This window comes from Balaenoptera musculus, chromosome 7 (genome assembly GCF_009873245.2).
Source record: "Balaenoptera musculus isolate JJ_BM4_2016_0621 chromosome 7, mBalMus1.pri.v3, whole genome shotgun sequence".
Lineage (NCBI taxonomy): Eukaryota > Metazoa > Chordata > Mammalia > Artiodactyla > Balaenopteridae > Balaenoptera > Balaenoptera musculus.
This window is the reverse complement of record NC_045791.1, coordinates 87,048,069-87,067,142: the sequence shown is the minus strand read 5'-3', so window position 1 is coordinate 87,067,142 and position 19,074 is coordinate 87,048,069. Positions and strand designations below refer to the sequence as shown.

The window sequence follows — 19,074 nt, the reverse complement described above, 5'->3', positions numbered from 1 at the left end:
AATGTTCATTGCAGCTCTATTCACAATAGCCAGGACATGGAAGCAACCTAAGTGTCCATCGACAGATGAATGGATAAAGAATATGTGGCACATATATACAATGGAATATTACTCAGCCATAAAAAGAAATGAAATTGAGTTATTTGTAGTGAGGTGGATGGACATAGAGACTGTCATACAGAGTGAAATAAGTCAGAGGGAGAAAAACAAATATGGTATGCCAACACATATATGTGGAATCTAAAAAAAAAAAAAGTTTCTGAAGAACCTAGGGGCCAGACAGGAATAAAGATGCAGATGTAGAGAATGGACTTGAGGACACGGGGAGGGGGAAGGGTAAGCTGAGACGAAGTGAGATATACACTACCAAATGTAAAATAGATGGCTAGTGGGAAGTAGCTGCATAGCACAGGGAGATCAGTTCGGTGCTTTGTGACCACCTAGAGGGGTGGGATAGGGAGGGTGAGAGGGAGATGCCAGAGGGAGGGGATGTGGGGATATATGTATACGTACAGCTGATTCACTTTGTTATACAGCAGCGACTAACACAACAATGTAAAGCAATTATACTCCAATAAAGATGTTAAAAAAAATGTACACAAATAAACATGTGTTGACTGATTAAAAAAAAAAAAATAAAAGATGACAGCCTCAAAGACGACACCTAGCAATGCATATTGAGTACTGAGGCAGAGTCATCATTACTGGAAATGTCTTTAAAGCAGTGGTTCCAAAAGAGGGTTTGAAAGAGACATATCATAAAGTACTGTTTGAGGTGAGGGTAAGGGCAGACAGTGAAAGCATCGGTTGTAGAAAGTTCTCACGTGACTGCTGCATACCTGCTTCTAACTGAGAAATATTGCTTTAGATGCTGCTCACCTGTAAGTGGCCCAAACATTAGAATCATCTGCAGCAGCAGTTATCCAAATGTGGTCCCCAGACCAGCAGCAATAGCATCACATGGGGTCTTGATAAAAACACAAATTCTGGGGGCCTGCTCAGAACTACAGATTTAGAAACTGGGGATGGAGTCCTGCAACCTGTATTTTAACAAGTCCCCCAGGTGGTTATGATGCATACAGTTAGAGAACCACTGCACTAGCATACAACCATATGGGCTCTGAAGGGCAGTGAAGGAAATTGTCATCTTTAAAATACCCAGCAGACTCAGAGGAGGAAGTTCCCCTCAAAATTAAATTTTACCTGGGGCATGTCCTACTGCTACCTAGTTAAAAATATGTTTTTAATGGGCTTCCCTGGTGGCACAGTGGTTAAGAATCCGCCTGCCAATGCAGGGGACAGGGGTTTGAGCCCTGGTCCAGTAAGATCCCACATGCCATGGAGCAACTAAGCCCGTGCGCCACAACTACCAAGCCTGCACTCTAGAGCCCGTGTGCCACAACTACTGAAGCCCACGCGCCTAGAGCCTGTGCTCTGCAGCAAGAGAAGCCACCACGATGAGAAGCCCGCGCACCGCAACAAAGAGTAGCTTCCGCTTGCTGCAACTAGAGAAAACCTGCGTACAGCAACGAAGACCCAACACAAGCAAAAGTAATAAATAAATAAAATAAATAAATTTATAAACAAACAAAAAAAAGGAAATGCATAATAAAAAAAGACCCTTCACAATCCAGCCCCAATTAAAAAAAAAATGTTTTAAATCTTTTTCCCCCTTCCAGTTTTATTTATGAATGATGACCTTTTCAATGGCTCCTTGGCTGATGGTTTGTGTGGGCAGCATCAGAGTGGCATCTCCTGAGTGGACGCCCGCATCTTCCACGTGTTCAGAGATGGCATGGGAGATGACCTGGCCAAAAGAAGATTTGCAAAAGAAGTGTCAGCTCTTCTTCGATGAAGCTACTGCCTGACCCACCCCCCTTAATTCTAACAGATGCCTCCAGCATCTTTGCTAAGTCCAAGAGCTGCACATGTAGCCTCACCAAGCCTCCCTGTGCAGTGACAGATCACCTCTAAGGGCGGCCGAGAGTGTCTGAGAGCTTACCTCCCTCTTCCATTGATTAGAATAGGTATTGATACCAGGAGAAGAAGGCAACTCAGCCAACTCATAATGACTTTTAAAAATGGATAGGAAACTAAAGCATTTGGGGGGCACTGGAGATAGCTTTATCTTTTCCTTCCAGGTTAAGTTTTAAACACTGGAAAAGAAAAGATGGGAGAGGTCAATATCTAGCTTAGGTAAATGTCATAACTTAGATGGATCAGAAAGAAAATGTAAGATCTAAAGATCAAGAGATCTTTATCAGCACCACACTCTAACCAACTGATCTAACCGGCCACCTACACAAGAGATCTTTAAACTGAAATTTGAGACAGGAAGGAAGCAAGAGGAAAATATTCTTGTCCTCTTTCAGGGGTTAGAAAACCAAGGCAATATAAGAATAAATAACCCAAGTACATGTGACTGCTATGTGACCAAGTCAGGATTTTGAACCCTTATCTGTCAGATTGCAAAGTTTACGGTCTCAACCACAGTAACCTGAATGTTAACAGTATGTGTGTCTTTGGAAAATGATAAAGCTGAGAGTGGGGGAGAATAATTGGGTGGCTGTAAAAGACTTAAATAAATTACAGTGAAGATCTGTTTATCATATTTATAGACGATTTAAAGCAGAGTGACATTTGAGTCCCAGTACTCCTGCTGTCACTTATGAGTTCTGTGACCTGGGTGACATACTTTATCTCCTTAGCCTTGGTTTCTGATAAGATAGGAATAACAATGGTATCTGCCTCACAGAATGTTTGTAAGGATAAAAGAGAACACATAAACAGTGTCTGGCATGATATTTAGTGCAGAGTAAGCGCTCAAATTTTTTATACTGTCTAGAAATGGGGAGGCAACACCTCACTGAACTCTGAAAAAAAGTTATAATATGCCTGAAGTACTAGGTCCATTTCTGAGTGTGACTGTTTAAAAGTTATGTGAGTAACCTGGAACACTTCCAAAAGAAGGAGTCCAGGATGATAAGCAATGGTCAAGGTCTAAGAGAATCTTAGGGCAAGAGCATATCCTAGCAAAATGGAACCAAATCAGGCCAACAGACCAGCATTACTTTACCAGCACAATGTTTGAAAAAACATAAATGTCTGTAGGCCAGTCTTACATTCTCCACTTCCACACTGGTATGATCACATTCGTCTTATCTTATACCTCAGTCTCAAATACATAAAATGTTGAAGTGGGAAAGAATATACATATGCTCCATAACTCTGGAGGCCAGCAGGTCAGGGATGAAAATTCTAGGGAAGCAGACCTTAGTTCAAGAGAAGGAATATATTAGATGTCCAAGAAGTAAAAGCAAAAACAAAAAATATATTCGTCATCTTACAACTTTTTATGCTCTGTATAACCAAAAGAGTTAAACAGAAAGCAAATGACCACTTTCCAGGGTTGCTGTGAAGAAAATTCTCATCCTTGGGGAGTAAGGGGTTGAAATAAATGATATCTAAGGGTGCTTAAACTCTAGATTATAGGATAAGAGGTCATCCTTACTATATATATAGTATTTTTTTGAAACAACCTTGCTTTGAACTGTTAATCTGGAAGACAAAAAAAAAAAAAAAAAAAAAAGACCAAAACAAAGAAACAAAAAAAGCTTTAACATGTCTTATTAGTACAACTTGAGAACTAAAGGAAAGAATTCTTCATACTTTCATGTCTCTCTGAAGTTGGAGGCATTCATTGTATTAGTGATACAAGATGTGATATGGTAAGCCAATTTTGTTACTATCTTTACCCACCCTACTCTGTTTAGTTTTGCTTTTATTAACCCAATAAAAAGGAGAAGGATGGAAAAATCGAGAAGAAAAACTAGGGATTCAATTAGGAACTTCAGAAAGAAAAGTATTGGATGTTTTTCTAATATCCATTGAAACAAAAAAGGAAATACACAGACAAAAGAAAATGAGAGAGAAAATCTATTCAAAAAGAACGAGTACAGGATGATAATTTTTAATATCATCAAAGAGAAATTCTAACAGTATGAAAAGCAGAAGATATGATACCCATGACACATGAACTGAATTGTCAGTGAACTGGAACAATTTTTTTGAATGAGCAGCTTGTCCATTATTTTTAGAGACCTGTTTTGTAGAAATCATGAACTCTAATCTGAGTTACTGAGTTTCTAAACTGCCAAGAAAAACTTTCTGATGGGAAGGCAGGGATGGGGGGTGGGAGATAAAGCACTTACTCTTCCATCTCTGCCAACAGCATCCATTTCCACTTCCCGGGCCCCCTCAATAAATTTTGTCAGCACCACTGGGTGTTCCTGTCACCGAGGAAAACAGAAGGGCAGAAACTTTAGCTGAAATTACATGTATGGGGTCAAGTGAATCGTGTACCTTAAGTCAGTACCACGGCAATACTTGAAAAATAAACCAATGCTCAACATACTACACAAACTCATTAGCCAGTTTGTTTGGTAAGAACACGGTCATTCTCTGCTAACAGTGAGGAAGAGGAAATCTTTCTCCAATTTTCAGTTCTCAGTGAATTGAACATGAGTTTTGAAGTTTCAAACATCGACTTCTAGGTGAGTTAGAGAAAAGAGGAGGCTAAGGAGAGGGCAGAATCAGGTTCCTTTTCTGTCTCCAGAGTTATAAATATCTCTCTATTTTATTTATAATTATATATCAGTATTGGTTCAGGTTTTTTCTCTCTTCCTACACTTGTCTTTTCCAAGCACTACAATGCCCTCAGTTAGTTCTCTGTATGAGAATTGTGAATGAACTTAGAAGGAGAGCAGCATTTTGTTTCAGTGTTATTAGGCCAAAGATGGAATTATTTACATGGAATTGACATGCTTTAAATCACTTCTGAAGTGTGACATTTGTAACTGCAAAATCAAACATTTTTCTTTATAAATCTTAAAATGTTCTCCCTCTCTCAGCTGTTTCAGGCCCATTATTATTCTTGATGTTCTTCCCACACTCAGTTCCTTCACGACAGTGCTGCAATGCCCTCCACAGCTTGATCACTAGGTGCTTTTCCAGACTAAAAGAAGTGGTTGAATGAAGGCCTCCAGGGTTTAGGAATCTCTTCTCCTCTGTCCCAGGCACCAGCAACCGGCACCACTGGCTGTTTTCTTACCAGACCCTGCCTTTACCTGTCTCCATGCCTCTCTTCCACAAATGCACTCCACCTTCTCTCCTCAGCTTCATCTTTCAAATTTCAACCCATCCTTCAAGGCCTAGCTCCAATGCTACCTCCTCCCTGAAGGCTTCTCTGAACACGTCTTTTTGCTCTGAACACAAACTCCTTTTGGCCACTATCTTGGAGTTTATCATTTTATGCATATGCATTAAATATAATATATCTAAAATACAAGCAAAAATAAACAAATGGAACCTAATTAAATTCAAAAGCTTTTGCACAGCAAAGGAAACCATAAACAAAACGAAAAGAAAACCTACAGATTGGGAGAAAATATTTGCAAATGATGTGACTGACAAGGGATTAGTCTCCAAAATTTACAAACTGCTCATGAGGCTTAATATCATCAAAAGAAGCAACCCAATCAAAAAATGGGCAGAAGACCTAAATAGACATTTCTCCAAAGAAGACATACAGATGGCCAAGAGGCACACGGAAAGATGTTCAACATCGCTAATTATTAGAGAAATGCAAATCAAAATTACAATGAAGTATCACCTCACACCAGTCAAAATGGCTATCATCAAAAAATCCACAAACAATAAATACTGCAGAGGGTGTGGAGAGAAAGGAACCCTCCTACACTGTTGGTGGGAATGTAAATTGGTACAGCCACTGTGGAGAACAGTATGGAGGTTCCTTAAAAAACTAAAAATAGAGCTACCATATGACCCTGCAATCCCACTCCTGGGCATATATCTGGAGAAAAAGATGGCCCAAAAGGATACACGCACCCCAATGTTCACTGCAGCACTGTTTACAATAGCCAAGACATGGAAGCTACCTAAATGTCTATTGACAGATGAATGGATAAAGAAGATGTGGTATATTTATACAATGGAATATTACTCAGCCATTAAAAAGAATGAAATAATGCCATTTGCAGCAACATGGATGGACCTTGAGACTGTCATACTGAGTGAAGTAAGTCAGACAGAGAAAGAGGAATATTGTATGATATCCCTTACATGTGGAATCTAAAAAGAAATGATACAAATGAGCCTATTTACAAAACAGAAACAGACTCACAGACTTACAGAGTGAACTTATGGTTACCAGGGGGGAAGGATGGGGGGAAGGGATAGTCAGGGAGTTTGGGATCAACATGTACACACTGCTGTATTTCAAATGGATAACCAGAAAGGACCTACTGTACAGCACAGGGAACTCTGCTCAGTGTTATGTGGCAGCCTGGATGGGTGGGGAGTTTGGGGGAGAATGGATACATGCATATGTATGGCTGAGTCCCATTGCTGTGCACCTGAAACTATCACAACATTGTTAATTGACTATTCTCCAATATAAAATAAAAAGTTAAAAAAATGTAATATATCTTATCTCCTTTAACAGAACATTTTAAATAGAAGTAAATTTTATAAAAAAATTCAAAATATATAAATATAATATATGTCTCAAGCCATAAATAAGCTTCTCCCTTCTTAAATTTATTATTAAATGAAGAAATTTTCCTTTTCTTCAAAGGCCTATCGGACATGGAAAATTTTTTTCATCTCTGTTTCCTCTTTTTTAAAATATTGGATGTTTACTGTTGGCAGGCCTGGTAGAGCTGTGTTGAGACTTACGTGGGAATTTTTCCCTATATTATAATAACAATATAACTGCAAACAAAGGTAAAGTTTAACAGCTGTCTTAGTCTCTCTAGTCAAGCCTAAGACAGGGGTTCTTGTTCAAGTCATTTATTGAGGGAGTGAGAAAAGCAGGATGGGGCAGCAGGAAAAAACTAGGAAGTTCGTGGTCTCAGTGGGGACTGGATTTGGCCTTACCACAGAGGGAGCTCTGAGTTGCAGCACAGAGTTAAGTCCCATCTTGAGGCAAAGGGCAGTCATTGCCCAGCGTTTTGAGCATGGTGGTAAGGTGAGGGATCTTGCCTCCTGGTTGACAGAGGCTCCCATTTGACTGAGAACAGTTATCCTGAGAAGTATAGCTGGGAGGTGTCCTCAGCTACCTCAGCAGGTGGGGGATGGGTGCTCCCACAGGTAAGGGGACCTGAGGGGGGCAACAACAGCAACCTCCATCCTGGCCAATTGAACACATTTATGAAATAGCCCTTAATATGTTGAGGAAGAAAATTTCTTAATAAATTTCAGTCTTTCAGCAACATTATACATTGTTGGCCCTCTGAAAGCACTTCTTTCCTTAGGGGTCCTTTTCATACTTCTTTCTCAGGCTCCTTTGTGGTTCTTTCTTCTCTGCTCAGCCCTTAAGTGCCAGTATTCCTTTCATCTCTGTCTTAACTGTTCCTTTTCCTCTATACTATCCCAGGTGATTGCTTCCAATCTCAAAACTTCAATTACAAAGATATGCTATTGACTTCCAAATCTATATCTACATCTCTGTCTTTAGCCACGATCTTGATCTTCAATTCCAATTCTATATAACCCTCTGCTTTCAGAACATCTCTACTTGGACTTCTCACAGGCACCTCACATTCAAAAGGTCAAATATTACATATATGATTTCCCCCTCTAAAATTTCTCCCTTAAGTGTTCCTTGTTTCAATAAATGGTACCACTGTCCATCCAGCTGTCTAAGGCAGAAACTCAAGAATCATCTCTTATCCTCTCTCACCCTCCACCTCCATCCATTCACATCCTCAATACACATTCTCAATATTTCTAGAACACTTGCACTTCTCTCCATCTTTACTACCATTACTCTGATCCAAGGCACTGTCATCTCTACCCTGAGCTACACAACAGCCCCCTAACCTCCTTCCATGAATTCAGACTTGTCCCAGATTTTACTCTCTATACTATAGAAGGGTGATCTTTTTTTTTTTAACTTTCAATTGCTCTTTTTTTTTTTTACTTGAAGTATAGTTGATTTACACTATTGTGTTAGTTTCAGGTGTACAGCATAGTGATTCAGTATTCAGAAAATATGACTAAAATCCACCTCAGTATAATAACTGACAAGGTTCTCTTTATCTGCTCCTTGTCTTTCTCCTTTTCCACCATCGTTATAATCAACACTCCCCACCATGTTTGGCATCCTAGCCATATAAGTGAATGCTTTATCAGTTTCTAGAAACTCCATGCTCTTTCTCAGCTTCAGGCCTTTACATACGCTGTTCTTTCTTCCTACTCACACCCACAATGTAAACCTTTTAACTCTGAATCAACCATTTGGAATCAATTTAAAAGTCCCTTCTTCAGGGACTGGACCCCGATACTTTTACACTCTCCTTCAACATCATGTATTTTCTCTATTGCAATGCTCATCATATTTAATTATAATTGTGTGATGTCTGATGTCCCTAGTAAAGAGAGTCCTCTGTGAGACTATCTTTTCATGAATGTAACCCCTGATACTGAGAACAGTGTCATTATATAGCAGGTGCTAAATATGAATGGATACATAAATATATCAATGATTAAGTGGGGGCTAGTTTTACTCTAGATTCACTGAATTGAGAATCCCAGATTCTACTGTAATTTGATGGGGAGACTTGAACCAGAAGTACTCCATTAAGACATCTCTATTATAAAACTTTGGCCCTGTAAGGATTCTATCCACCTGCTAGCAGAAAAAAATATTTTAAAAATATTCTACCAAGTAGAGGCTCTATAAGATCCACTGTCCCAGACAGAGAACACCTGCCTCATCATTCACATGAGACCAGCTGGGTCAGGCTGCTGGTTTCTCAAAAAGATGAGTGTGGCAGGACCCCTCGCAGGGAGTGAGATAGAGAAGAGGACAGTATCTCACTCTAGAGCACATTAATGAAAACTGGCCCTTTGGAGAGAGTCCCTCCTCAGTTATCTGACTTCCACACAAAAGTGAATTCAAAATCCACTTGGTTTCTTTTTTATACTCTGTCTCTTCTCACTCTTTATCCTTATGCACTCTTTTCACTGACCAAATTTCCTTGGGGAGCAACTGCCAGGCAGAAACGAAGCCCAGCTTCATGTGTGCAGGAACAATCCATGCTCTTTATTCCTCTTTCAAATGCCTCTGATTTCACTCTTTGGCTCCCTCCAAACTCCACTTGCCTAACATCAAACTCTTCTCTATGAGTTGTGTTTTCTCTCTCTCTCTGCTTTTTTTTTTTTCTTTTAGCCCTATCTAGCTTTTGAAAGCTTTTAAAAAGAAAACATTACTTTTATCCTCTACAGTACAAGGTCTGCAGATCAATAACCCCACTGGGCAAATCTTAAATGGATTACACTGAGGTAATGCCGAAGAAGAAAGTAAAAGCTGGGGCAGTGGAGAAAGCTGGTTGAGTGAACACAGAATTATAAACATTTTTATTAACTTACAAATGGAATGTACCAAAATGAAAAAAATCAATAGGTGAGTGAGGGGATTTACTATTGAAGTTGCAGGATTGACTAAGGCAAAGAAAGTCTCTCCAGGTGTGAGAATTAAAAATCAGGGAAGCCTTCACTTGTTTGTGATGACAATGGTTGGGCTGCCCTTGAGGCTGGGAATCCCACGGATAACTTGACCAGCATCTAACTCATTAACAGACAAGTTTCTGCTTATGCAGCCTTGCTCTTGGAGACTAAAATCGTATAAATCTCTGTTCTGATCAAATATTCACTGGTCTTCCTCTTCTTCCACTAACCCTAAGGATCCAAATATAATTAAATGCATATGTGTTTTCTCATTTCTATATTTAGGAGTATAATGGGTAGAAGAAAAAAGGAAAAACACCATAACAACATCCTGTGCAAAGAAAAACAACATAAAAACAAGGTAGCAATTAACAGAAGAGGTAAAAGTCACCAGAAGGAAATAGGACACTACCTGAGAGACTCTAGTGGCCTCCTCCAGGAATTTCTTCATCTCATCCTCGGAGAATACCACATTCATGGCAGACCCACTGGGTAAGGAGGGGGAAAAAAAGAGGTCAGTTTCTTTTACCACTTCAGAAGTAAAGCATGCTAGAACTGATTGCTTCTCAGAACAGTTCCAGGCAACCTCTAGTTCCAGACTAGGCTAAGTAAGAGGGTGTCTCTTTCTACATTGAGACTTTATGTAATCAACAGGACAATCAACCAAAGTAAAAAGTCCCCAAAGTTGGGGACGAGGAAGGGGGGTGAGACATGTGATAATGCCCAAAGAGAACCATGGTAGCTCTTAGCGATGGCACATCCCCAAGGTTCAGCCTTTCTGATCTATTGTTTTAACTCTCTTCTGGTTCCAGGTAATACTTATACTGTAACAGGATTCATCCCAGCATCTAGCTTTCTAAACTTGTGTCTTCAGAGTTCATTACCCATAGCTGATCTTAACCCACAAGTATGCTGTCAAAGCAGGTCATTCTACTATCTCAGCTGGGTTACTAAAGAATCAATTTTTTTAGTAACATTTGCAAATATAATGTATGGTATCTGACTGAAATGTATTCAGCTGTGTCCTTTCAAATTCTTGAGAAAGAATACTATCTGAAATCAATTTACTCTGAATTTTGGCATTTTCAGAGTGGGATGGGAGGGGAGGAAAGAAGGAAGACTAAGCAGGAGGGAAGAAACAAGGAAGAAAAATATCACTTTCCACTTCCTTTTAAAAGTAACTTTTTCTTTACCTTTCCTACTATATTGCAAATTTTATGCTTGAAGAGCTTTCAATTTCTTCATCTACTTAAGACATGAAGGCTAAGGTCTTAATGATGCTGATAATTCACAGTATAGGGAACTAAAAGAAAGATACGGATTGCAATGATGTGAGGGAGCACAGTAGTCAGAGCGATACCCCCTTAAATGCCTGTGTTGTTTAAATTAACTTACGTTAATACCTCAGAGAAGCAGTAGTATTCTGCTATTCCACAGGAATATAGTAGTATATTATAGTAGTATAATAACTATTCCACAGTCCAGTAGTAGTGGACTGTGGTTTACACAAAATGTCACTTAAAGAAAAAGGAAAGTTTCCCACCTCACTTGAAATTTTTCATTATTTTAAAGGATCCCATTTCACATTCCATTTACACTTTCAAACTGTACACAACAAATTACGTTTCTCTTATTATCCCCTGTTCAGTGAAGTAGCTCTTCACATGTGGTAACATCTGAAGAGAGTGACAATTGACGACTTCTCCTTTGATGACAGAACTTAGTTTCAAAGTTTATTATAAAAGACACTGTCCATGTACTCCAACATTGTAATTCATTTATTTAAAAAATCTGATGTAAAAAAAAAAAAAAATTCAAACCATAGGCACCATCGTAAGGTGCTGACAACAGTCAAAGATAAACTGTCATTTCTGGGTATCAGAGAACAGATGCTGGTGAGACATATCCCAAGCTTGTTTTGTTTTGTTTTTGCTCTTTGGTTTTTTAAATTGTCCTCTTCTCAAATGTAAAGCTATCCTCCTCCATTTGGCAAGGAGATGTCCTAAGCCATGCTTCTAAGATGTAGGATTGGAGACACTGTGTTGTCACTCCCTGAAGGAAAAGCATTAGGCTGAAGAACTGTGCACAGGTCTTCACTCTGGCTGTGTTGGTATGGGGATTGTCTATGGATTTACAAATTACTACACATCAAAGCCTAGTGCTGTTAGCATACAGAATGCAGTTCTGTGTCTCCTGACTTTTAAATAATAGTTTTAGAAAACAATATATTACCTCAAAACATAGGAAGGTCTCAACAGGCAGGGGTAGCCCACTGACTTCGCAAATTCCAATGCCTCGTTCTAATTAACAGAAACAACAACAACAAAATGCATGAATAGTTTTAAATATTCAATAAAAATGCAGAATGGTATCGTTAGAACAAGTGGTAACCCAACTCCTTTTATTCTTTCTCTCAGAAGACACCATTAAAATGTAAACTGGACACCAAAATACATAAAATTTCTAGTTTCTAGAATAACTCTATGGAATTGATTTTTATTTTTCAATAAATATCAAGTCTAGTTCAAAAATAGTTTGAACTTCTTTTCATTGTTGGAATCAATGAGAATCCTATCAGTTTATAACCAGCATTTAACTGCAATCATGGAAATTCAGCAACTTTAAAGTAAATTCACTAAGCATAGTGCATTCTCTCTGCCCTGCTGTTAGCATCTGCAGTCGTTAACATTCAGGTTATGACTCTTCAAAATGGACCATTAAAAACAGACTCGTGTTTCTCTCCTTACCAAAGTGTTAACGGCTTTCCATGGTGCCTGAGACACCTTCAGCTCGTCCAAGACAGCTGAGAAGATGGAGCGATCCTCAGCCCTGTCGATCTGCAGAGGGCTCGTGCCCATGATCTTGACACCGTTCTTGTACAGGGGGACTGCCAGGTTGTTTGGAATCTGGCCCCCGACTGATATGATACAGCCACTGCACGCCTGCAAAACATGTCCTCGATGTCAGCCTCTGGACAATGAACAGCTGTGCTAATACTGCCTCTGTTTCCTTTCTGAGAATGCTGAATGAACAAGACTGCGATATTTTCATTATTCCCATCAATGGATATATTGTTATGCCACAAAGAGGTAAACGGACTTAGTCCTGACTTTCCAGGCACTTACCTGCTAAAATCTTTGTAAGACTCCCATACAACTACACATGATAACCATGTAAGACTCCCATACAACTACACGTGATTATCGTGCACGACTTCCATACAACTGCATGTAAACGTGTGACATTTGCATGTGTGGCAATTAAAAGAAAATCAAGTCAATGAACATTTCCATCCTGTACTTTACATTATAATCAACTAATTCTTGAACTACTGTTGTAATTTCTTAAGCGGATACAGATCTCTCCTTTTAACATTCCCCTCTGCGGCTCCTCTCCACCCCAGCACTTCACATTCAGATTAATCATTCAAAAGACTGCTTCACCAAGTTACTCCTATACTCGGAGTTCTCCAAAGGTTTCCTTTGCCTAAAGGCTATAGTGTTAACTCATTACCGCTGGGGCCATCAAGACTTTCCAATCTTATCTATGATCACTCCTGTCAGCCCCAGGAAAACTACCCACTCACCGTCCCACCTTCGTGCATTCCCACCAGCAAGCTTTCTCATCTCCACGTAATCTTTCCCTGCCTGTTTCCTTTCTCCCTTCTCCTTTCCCTTATCAATTTTCTAACCATCCCTAAAGTCCAGTCTAAATCCTACCTCTCATTGTGACATCCTGTCTCCTTTACTGCTGCTTGGTACCTGTCTACAGTACCCAGAACTCATTTTAATTCCTATTTCCTTACTATTTGCCTTATAAGCAGTCCCTGAATCATTAAACTTAATCTCGTACAAGCAGTCAAAACTCCAAGATTTTTTTCTTAAAAGCCCACCAAATCCCAAATTTTCTTGAGACTAGTGGTAGAGAGGTGAGGGTGAGCCAAAGAGGGATGGTGGGGAATTGGGTTTGGACTTAGAAGTCCCTCCTCTTCTTGGTTCCCTCTGTGAAACTCTCCCTGAGGTTCAATCTTCTTGTCTGTAAAATTAGGATAATACCTGCCTACTTCATAAGGTTCCTATGTATGTAGATCAAATAAGACAATAAACATTAAAGGTGTTACTACATTATAAGTTATAAATAAGACATTATTATTTATATTAGAAAATATTACAATATCTGATAGGCCATTGATCTGGGCGTAATTTGTGTTTGCTTTAATGACCTACTAATGAATGTTGCTGAAGTAATACATATGTGCCAAAGGTATTTTGTCATTATTTGAAATTATTCTGAAATATTTTTTAAAGGGATGAAGCTCATTTCTCTCTGATAAGAGAAATTACGTACTGCCCAAGCAAACACCCTGCAATTAAGTGCTTAAATTCATTGTAAGCATTATGGAAAATAACAGTCCACATTTCTGCATATTTATAAGTACATTTAAACTGCTTTTATCGTCATTTTTTATGTTCGATATCCATTTTTTGCAAAACCTTTAATAAATATTATTCTCTTACCTATAGTATTTTTATTTGCTTATCATTTTTAGTTTATTAACAGCATTAATATTTTAGAAGCCTAGAAACTAACTCCTCAATTAAATATATAGAAAAGTCTCTTATGTGAAAGACTTCAAAATAAATTCTAAAATTAAAGAAGTAGCCAGTTATGAGCAAATATCAGAGACAATGGGACTAAATAGGTACTTACAGCTGAATAAAAAGGCTCTAAGTAATAAATATATCAATATTTTCCAAAATAACTCTATGGAATTGATTTTTGTTTTTCAATAAATTAACAAATTTTAAAACAATAATAATATGCACTGCTACTATTTATTAAGTACATTACTATATACCCTAGACGACGTTTTGACTTTCATGGTCATGGTATCACTTTGAGGCAGTTATTACTATCCCCATTTTGCAGTTAAATAAACTGAGGCTTGGTGAAGGTGAAATGACTTGCCCATTTTTCTTATCTAGCAAATACAGACTTACTTGAACTCAATTCTACATATTGTAAAGCAGTTATGCTTACCTAATATACCAAATCTTTGAATCTGAAGCTAACCCTGTTTTTCTGGCTGGTTTCAAAGGTAGTGAATGTTAGAAGTTAGGAGAAGAGCAATTTCTAAAACACTCTTTTTGGGAAGTGGTAGATAGAAAAACATTCACTGCAAAACCCTATTCTCGTCATTGACCTCCAGAAATAAAGACCATCATTTGGAAGACAAATCACATCCATAGGAATGTTTTAGAGTAATGGTGTGATGGTTTGTGCAGGTTTTGCCTGAACAGCAAAGATAATTCAGTAGAAGAGAACATTTATGGGATGAAGTTAATAGATGAGAGTTTTGTGGAAGAATTTTATCTTAAATTGTCCCCAACTCCAAGCACAGAACTTGTAGGGACTTAGGGAAGAGAATCTGGTATCCCACACAGACAAATTATTATCATACATATTGATACAATCACACAAATAGTTTCAAGTAACTTTCTGAAATAAAATAGTCTAAAATTCAGATTTGTTTCCCAGATTTCCAAATACTTTAGGCCTAAAGTAATTCCATTAGTGTCCCAAAGTTCCACCGATGTTACCTAGATTTGTTTGTAGTATTTTTACCCAGCTTAGTTTCTTAGTTTTTTAAACCTGATATCACAAAGCTAAGGTATCACTGCACAAAAACCTTTCTGAAATAATCTTTAAGCTGAAATTTATTTTTAGCAGTGAGGAATGAAAAGAAAATTCTTCAAATTTATTTGAGAACATCTCAACTTCCCTTAGACACTAATCACTTTGGTCAGTCCTTATTTTTATAAACAAATTAAATGCTGTATTATTGACAGGATACAATGTAAGAAAACTTGTCTTATTAATGGAAATAGCATTTACTTCATCAAAAAATAGCCTTGATTTTTGTAATTTCATGTATTATCTCTAATTTACAAGCCTCCACTATTTATATTCTGTCAGTGAAGTTGATCATGCATTATTTTTTAGTAATTTGCATTTTAGTAAAACATTTTTAACATTTCAGACAGACTCTTAAGCTTATATTTAATTACAATTAAACCAAATGCTAGGAATGAACCCCAATCCTGGTTTAGAGTGATGCATCACCTGGTGGGTTTTGCCTGTCACTAATTAATGTCTGTCACTCTTTCATTCACTTAACTCAAGTTGTGGTACAGAGGTACCATTGTCTACATATACATATGGTATTAGGTGTTAAAAATAGGAGAATTAAATCATTAAGCAGAGTACATATTTATGGGGTATGACCCAGTAAATTATACATCATAAAAAGCAAGAAAAATTGTATAATCAGGACTCAAATCAGACAGGGACATCATAAGGTGTCAAATATGTTGCCTGGTATTTTTTTGTTGTTTTGAATATTTGAATTTTATTTTATTTAGTTTTTATACAGCACGTTCTTATTAGTCATCCATTTTATACACATCAGTGTATACATGTCAATCCCAATCTCCCAATTCATCACACCACCACCACCACCCCCCGCGGCTTTCCCTCCTTGGTGTCCATACGTATGTTCTCTACATCTGTGTCTCAATTTCTGCCCTGCAAACAGGTTCATCTGTACCATTTTTCTAGGTTCCACATATATGCGTTAATACACGATATTTGTTTTTCTCTTTCTGACTTACTTCACTCTGTATGACAGTCTCTAGATCCATCCACGTCTCTACAAATGACCCAATTTCGTTCCTTTTTATGGCTGAGTAATATTCCATTGTATATATGTACCACACTCACACACCAAAACATAAAAGATAAAAATGCAAATCTCTTCTCAGGGAGCAGAACTCATGAGCACAATCATAAGGAATTAATGACTTCAGTTTAAAGGGTTGCTCTTTATAAAGTTGAAAAAAACTGTCTGCAGCCAAAGGGATATATCGCTATAACATTTTCTCCTTAAAAAAATAAAGAACAAGTGGGAAGGAGATTTTGGCATTTCTAGTATCTCCTCTCACTCAACTTCTGATCAAGACCTCCCTCCAAAGCAGCCTGCTTTACTCACAGGCCATGTCACTTTTCTGACTTCCCCTTAATGTTTTCTTTAGAGGTGCTTCTTTGATTCCATGGAAACAGGCTTGGTCCTGAACTAGACCAAGAGATCTGGACCAAGGGACCTATCATACTTTCTATCATCCCATGTAGCTATGTATCCTTGGGAAAGCCTATTGCCCTTCTAAGTGACTCAAATGTGTGCTTTTAAATAAGTTTAGACGTGCTTCCAATTTTCCGCAAATTTACAGCTGAATGCCTCAGTGCCTTCAGAATCTCTAGGGGCATCCAAGGTCGAATAAGGGCAGCCTTCTGAAGGTTGAGGCACACCCGGTATGAGAGACAATGCCTGTAAAGCCTGCTGTGAGGAGACACACAACAACCTTATACAAGGAAACACATACACAAATATATGTACATACGTGTATGATATGTGCATATTATATATAACATTTCTTGTGGGGTAGTTTAAAGAATACATCAATGGCATATTGTTCTTATGTTCTTCAACATAACATTTACAATTACCTTATTATATATAGTAGCACTATAAAAACCAATTAGCTTCAAATAAGGGCCAATTTATTTATTTCTATCATACTGAATTCAGTTATAACAAAAGGACCTCATTATCATCCATGTGTAACTGCATCCAAAGGCAGTTGTAGAAGTTTTTCATCTTTCCTTAAACCATTTCATGGGGAAATAATTAATTATGTGTAAAATGCCTGCTGCTATTGCTTGTAATGCTTGTTAACATTTTTAAAACAATTATGTAAATTTTCACATATTACGTCATGGATTCCAGTTTTATTTTAATGTCTTAAAGGTAGGGACCTGGTTTTATAGCTCTCTATCCTGCTGAACCTGATTTTTAAAAGGTATTCAAGAAATATTTGCAGAATGTACTTGTTTTGATCCCCACTTATGTGTCTAAAATGAATTAAAAAATCATTAGAAAAATCAGGTCAGAGAGAGAACTAAAAATTGTGTATATTCTACCTAATGGTTTAGTTTCATTATATTACAATATTAGTAGGCCAGGCCTAAATATTGATAGAAAAACATGATGATACATCAATCTTAAATTTGTCTATATTTTTCTTCACAATAATAAAATCATCACATTGTTCTAGCACAATACTTTATACTTGACAATGTGATCTCAACTACAAATCTCATGTTGCCTTCACAGTACCTGCATGTAGAACATTTAAAGACTCATATGATTCATAAACAAAAAAAGAGATGAAGCCCAGAGAATTTATATAACTGGCAAAAATCAATGAATTTTCAAGTCAAGAATTTAAGTCTTGGGGCTCCAAGTTACAATTTTTTTTCCTTAAGTGACCATATTTTGTACATAGGGATGATTCTCTGTAGTAGGAAATGAATTACAATAACATCAAAAGGCACAACTATTGGACATCACTCTAAAATTTTCAAGTAGGTATTTTTTTAATTGTAAGCTAACTTGTTCTACAGACTTACAGTAACCTGGGATCATATAAATCCACAGTGAAGATACACTCAATAATATTGGAGTGGAGATGGAAGAGCTACTTCAGAGCAAGCTATAAAGGCACCAAAATCATTCAGAATAAACTCATTGATTTTAAATTGAAGACTACTGGCTTCATCTGATAGCATAAAGAATTAACCAGTCCTCTGTGAACGACTGTCTCCTCTGAGAACTGGTCATCATTAAACTGCAACAGCACGTAACTAGAGAGAGGCTGCTTATCATATGTCTACATGACCAATTAAATCGTTTTGCAGAATATTTATTGGGGCTGTCTTGTGCTAATTAATATGTATCGGGCACACGTTACCAAGAAGAATTTTCAGTAGAGCTAGAATACTTAGAAAGAAAAAGTGAATTTTATATGAAAAATAATTACTCTGTGCCAGGGCCTCAAGAATCTAAGGCTAGGTGATATTTTTTTAGAGTTTCACTACGACATGAGACAATGGAAGACACCCGGCAGCTCTTTCTCCTAAGGGGAATTACAATGTAAATCTACATACATGAATACACATATATAAAGTATGCACTGCATATATTTTTCTCTTTGTTTTTTTTACCTCCTGATGGTAGATGTCTAGGATTCTCTCCAAAGACAACTCTTCGAAGTACAGCTTGTCACACTCATCAAAGTCTGTGCTCACAGTCTCAGGGTTACAGTTGACCACCACTGTCTTCTTGCCAAGCTGACGCAGCGCGCGGATACTGGAGACGGCACACCAATCAAATTCCACGCTGCTGCCTGCAGAGACCATGAGATTGGGGAAACGGGGGAAGAGAAGCCTGAAGTCACCACGCAAAGAGAAGCAGAAATATACTGCCAATCAGTCCAGGCTAAGGGAGCTAATGCCCTTTCAGTTCAATTTTTAAAACTCCAAAATATACATGTGAGATCTATTATGCACACTATATTAGTAGCAGTAAAAACAGGGACTAATTAAACAATGACAGGTTGGCTTGTTTTGTATGCTAAGTTCTGCAAG

The 19,074-nt window shown here is 37.8% G+C and overlaps 1 protein-coding gene across 1 annotated transcript in view; it reads right to left on the bottom strand.

Moving 5' to 3' along the window:
* The window catches only part of CPS1 (carbamoyl-phosphate synthase 1), a 144,369-nt gene that overhangs the window by 27,743 nt on the left and 97,552 nt on the right, over positions 1 to 19,074 (bottom strand). The window contains exons 25-30 of the mRNA XM_036859099.1: positions 18,652 to 18,833; positions 12,279 to 12,473; positions 11,764 to 11,831; positions 9,944 to 10,019; positions 4,212 to 4,289; positions 1,700 to 1,807 (exon numbers count right to left, since the gene is read on the bottom strand). Of these exons, the coding sequence (XP_036714994.1) occupies positions 1,700 to 1,807; positions 4,212 to 4,289; positions 9,944 to 10,019; positions 11,764 to 11,831; positions 12,279 to 12,473; positions 18,652 to 18,833 (707 nt within the window). The remainder of the gene's footprint in view (positions 1 to 1,699; positions 1,808 to 4,211; positions 4,290 to 9,943; positions 10,020 to 11,763; positions 11,832 to 12,278; positions 12,474 to 18,651; positions 18,834 to 19,074) is intronic.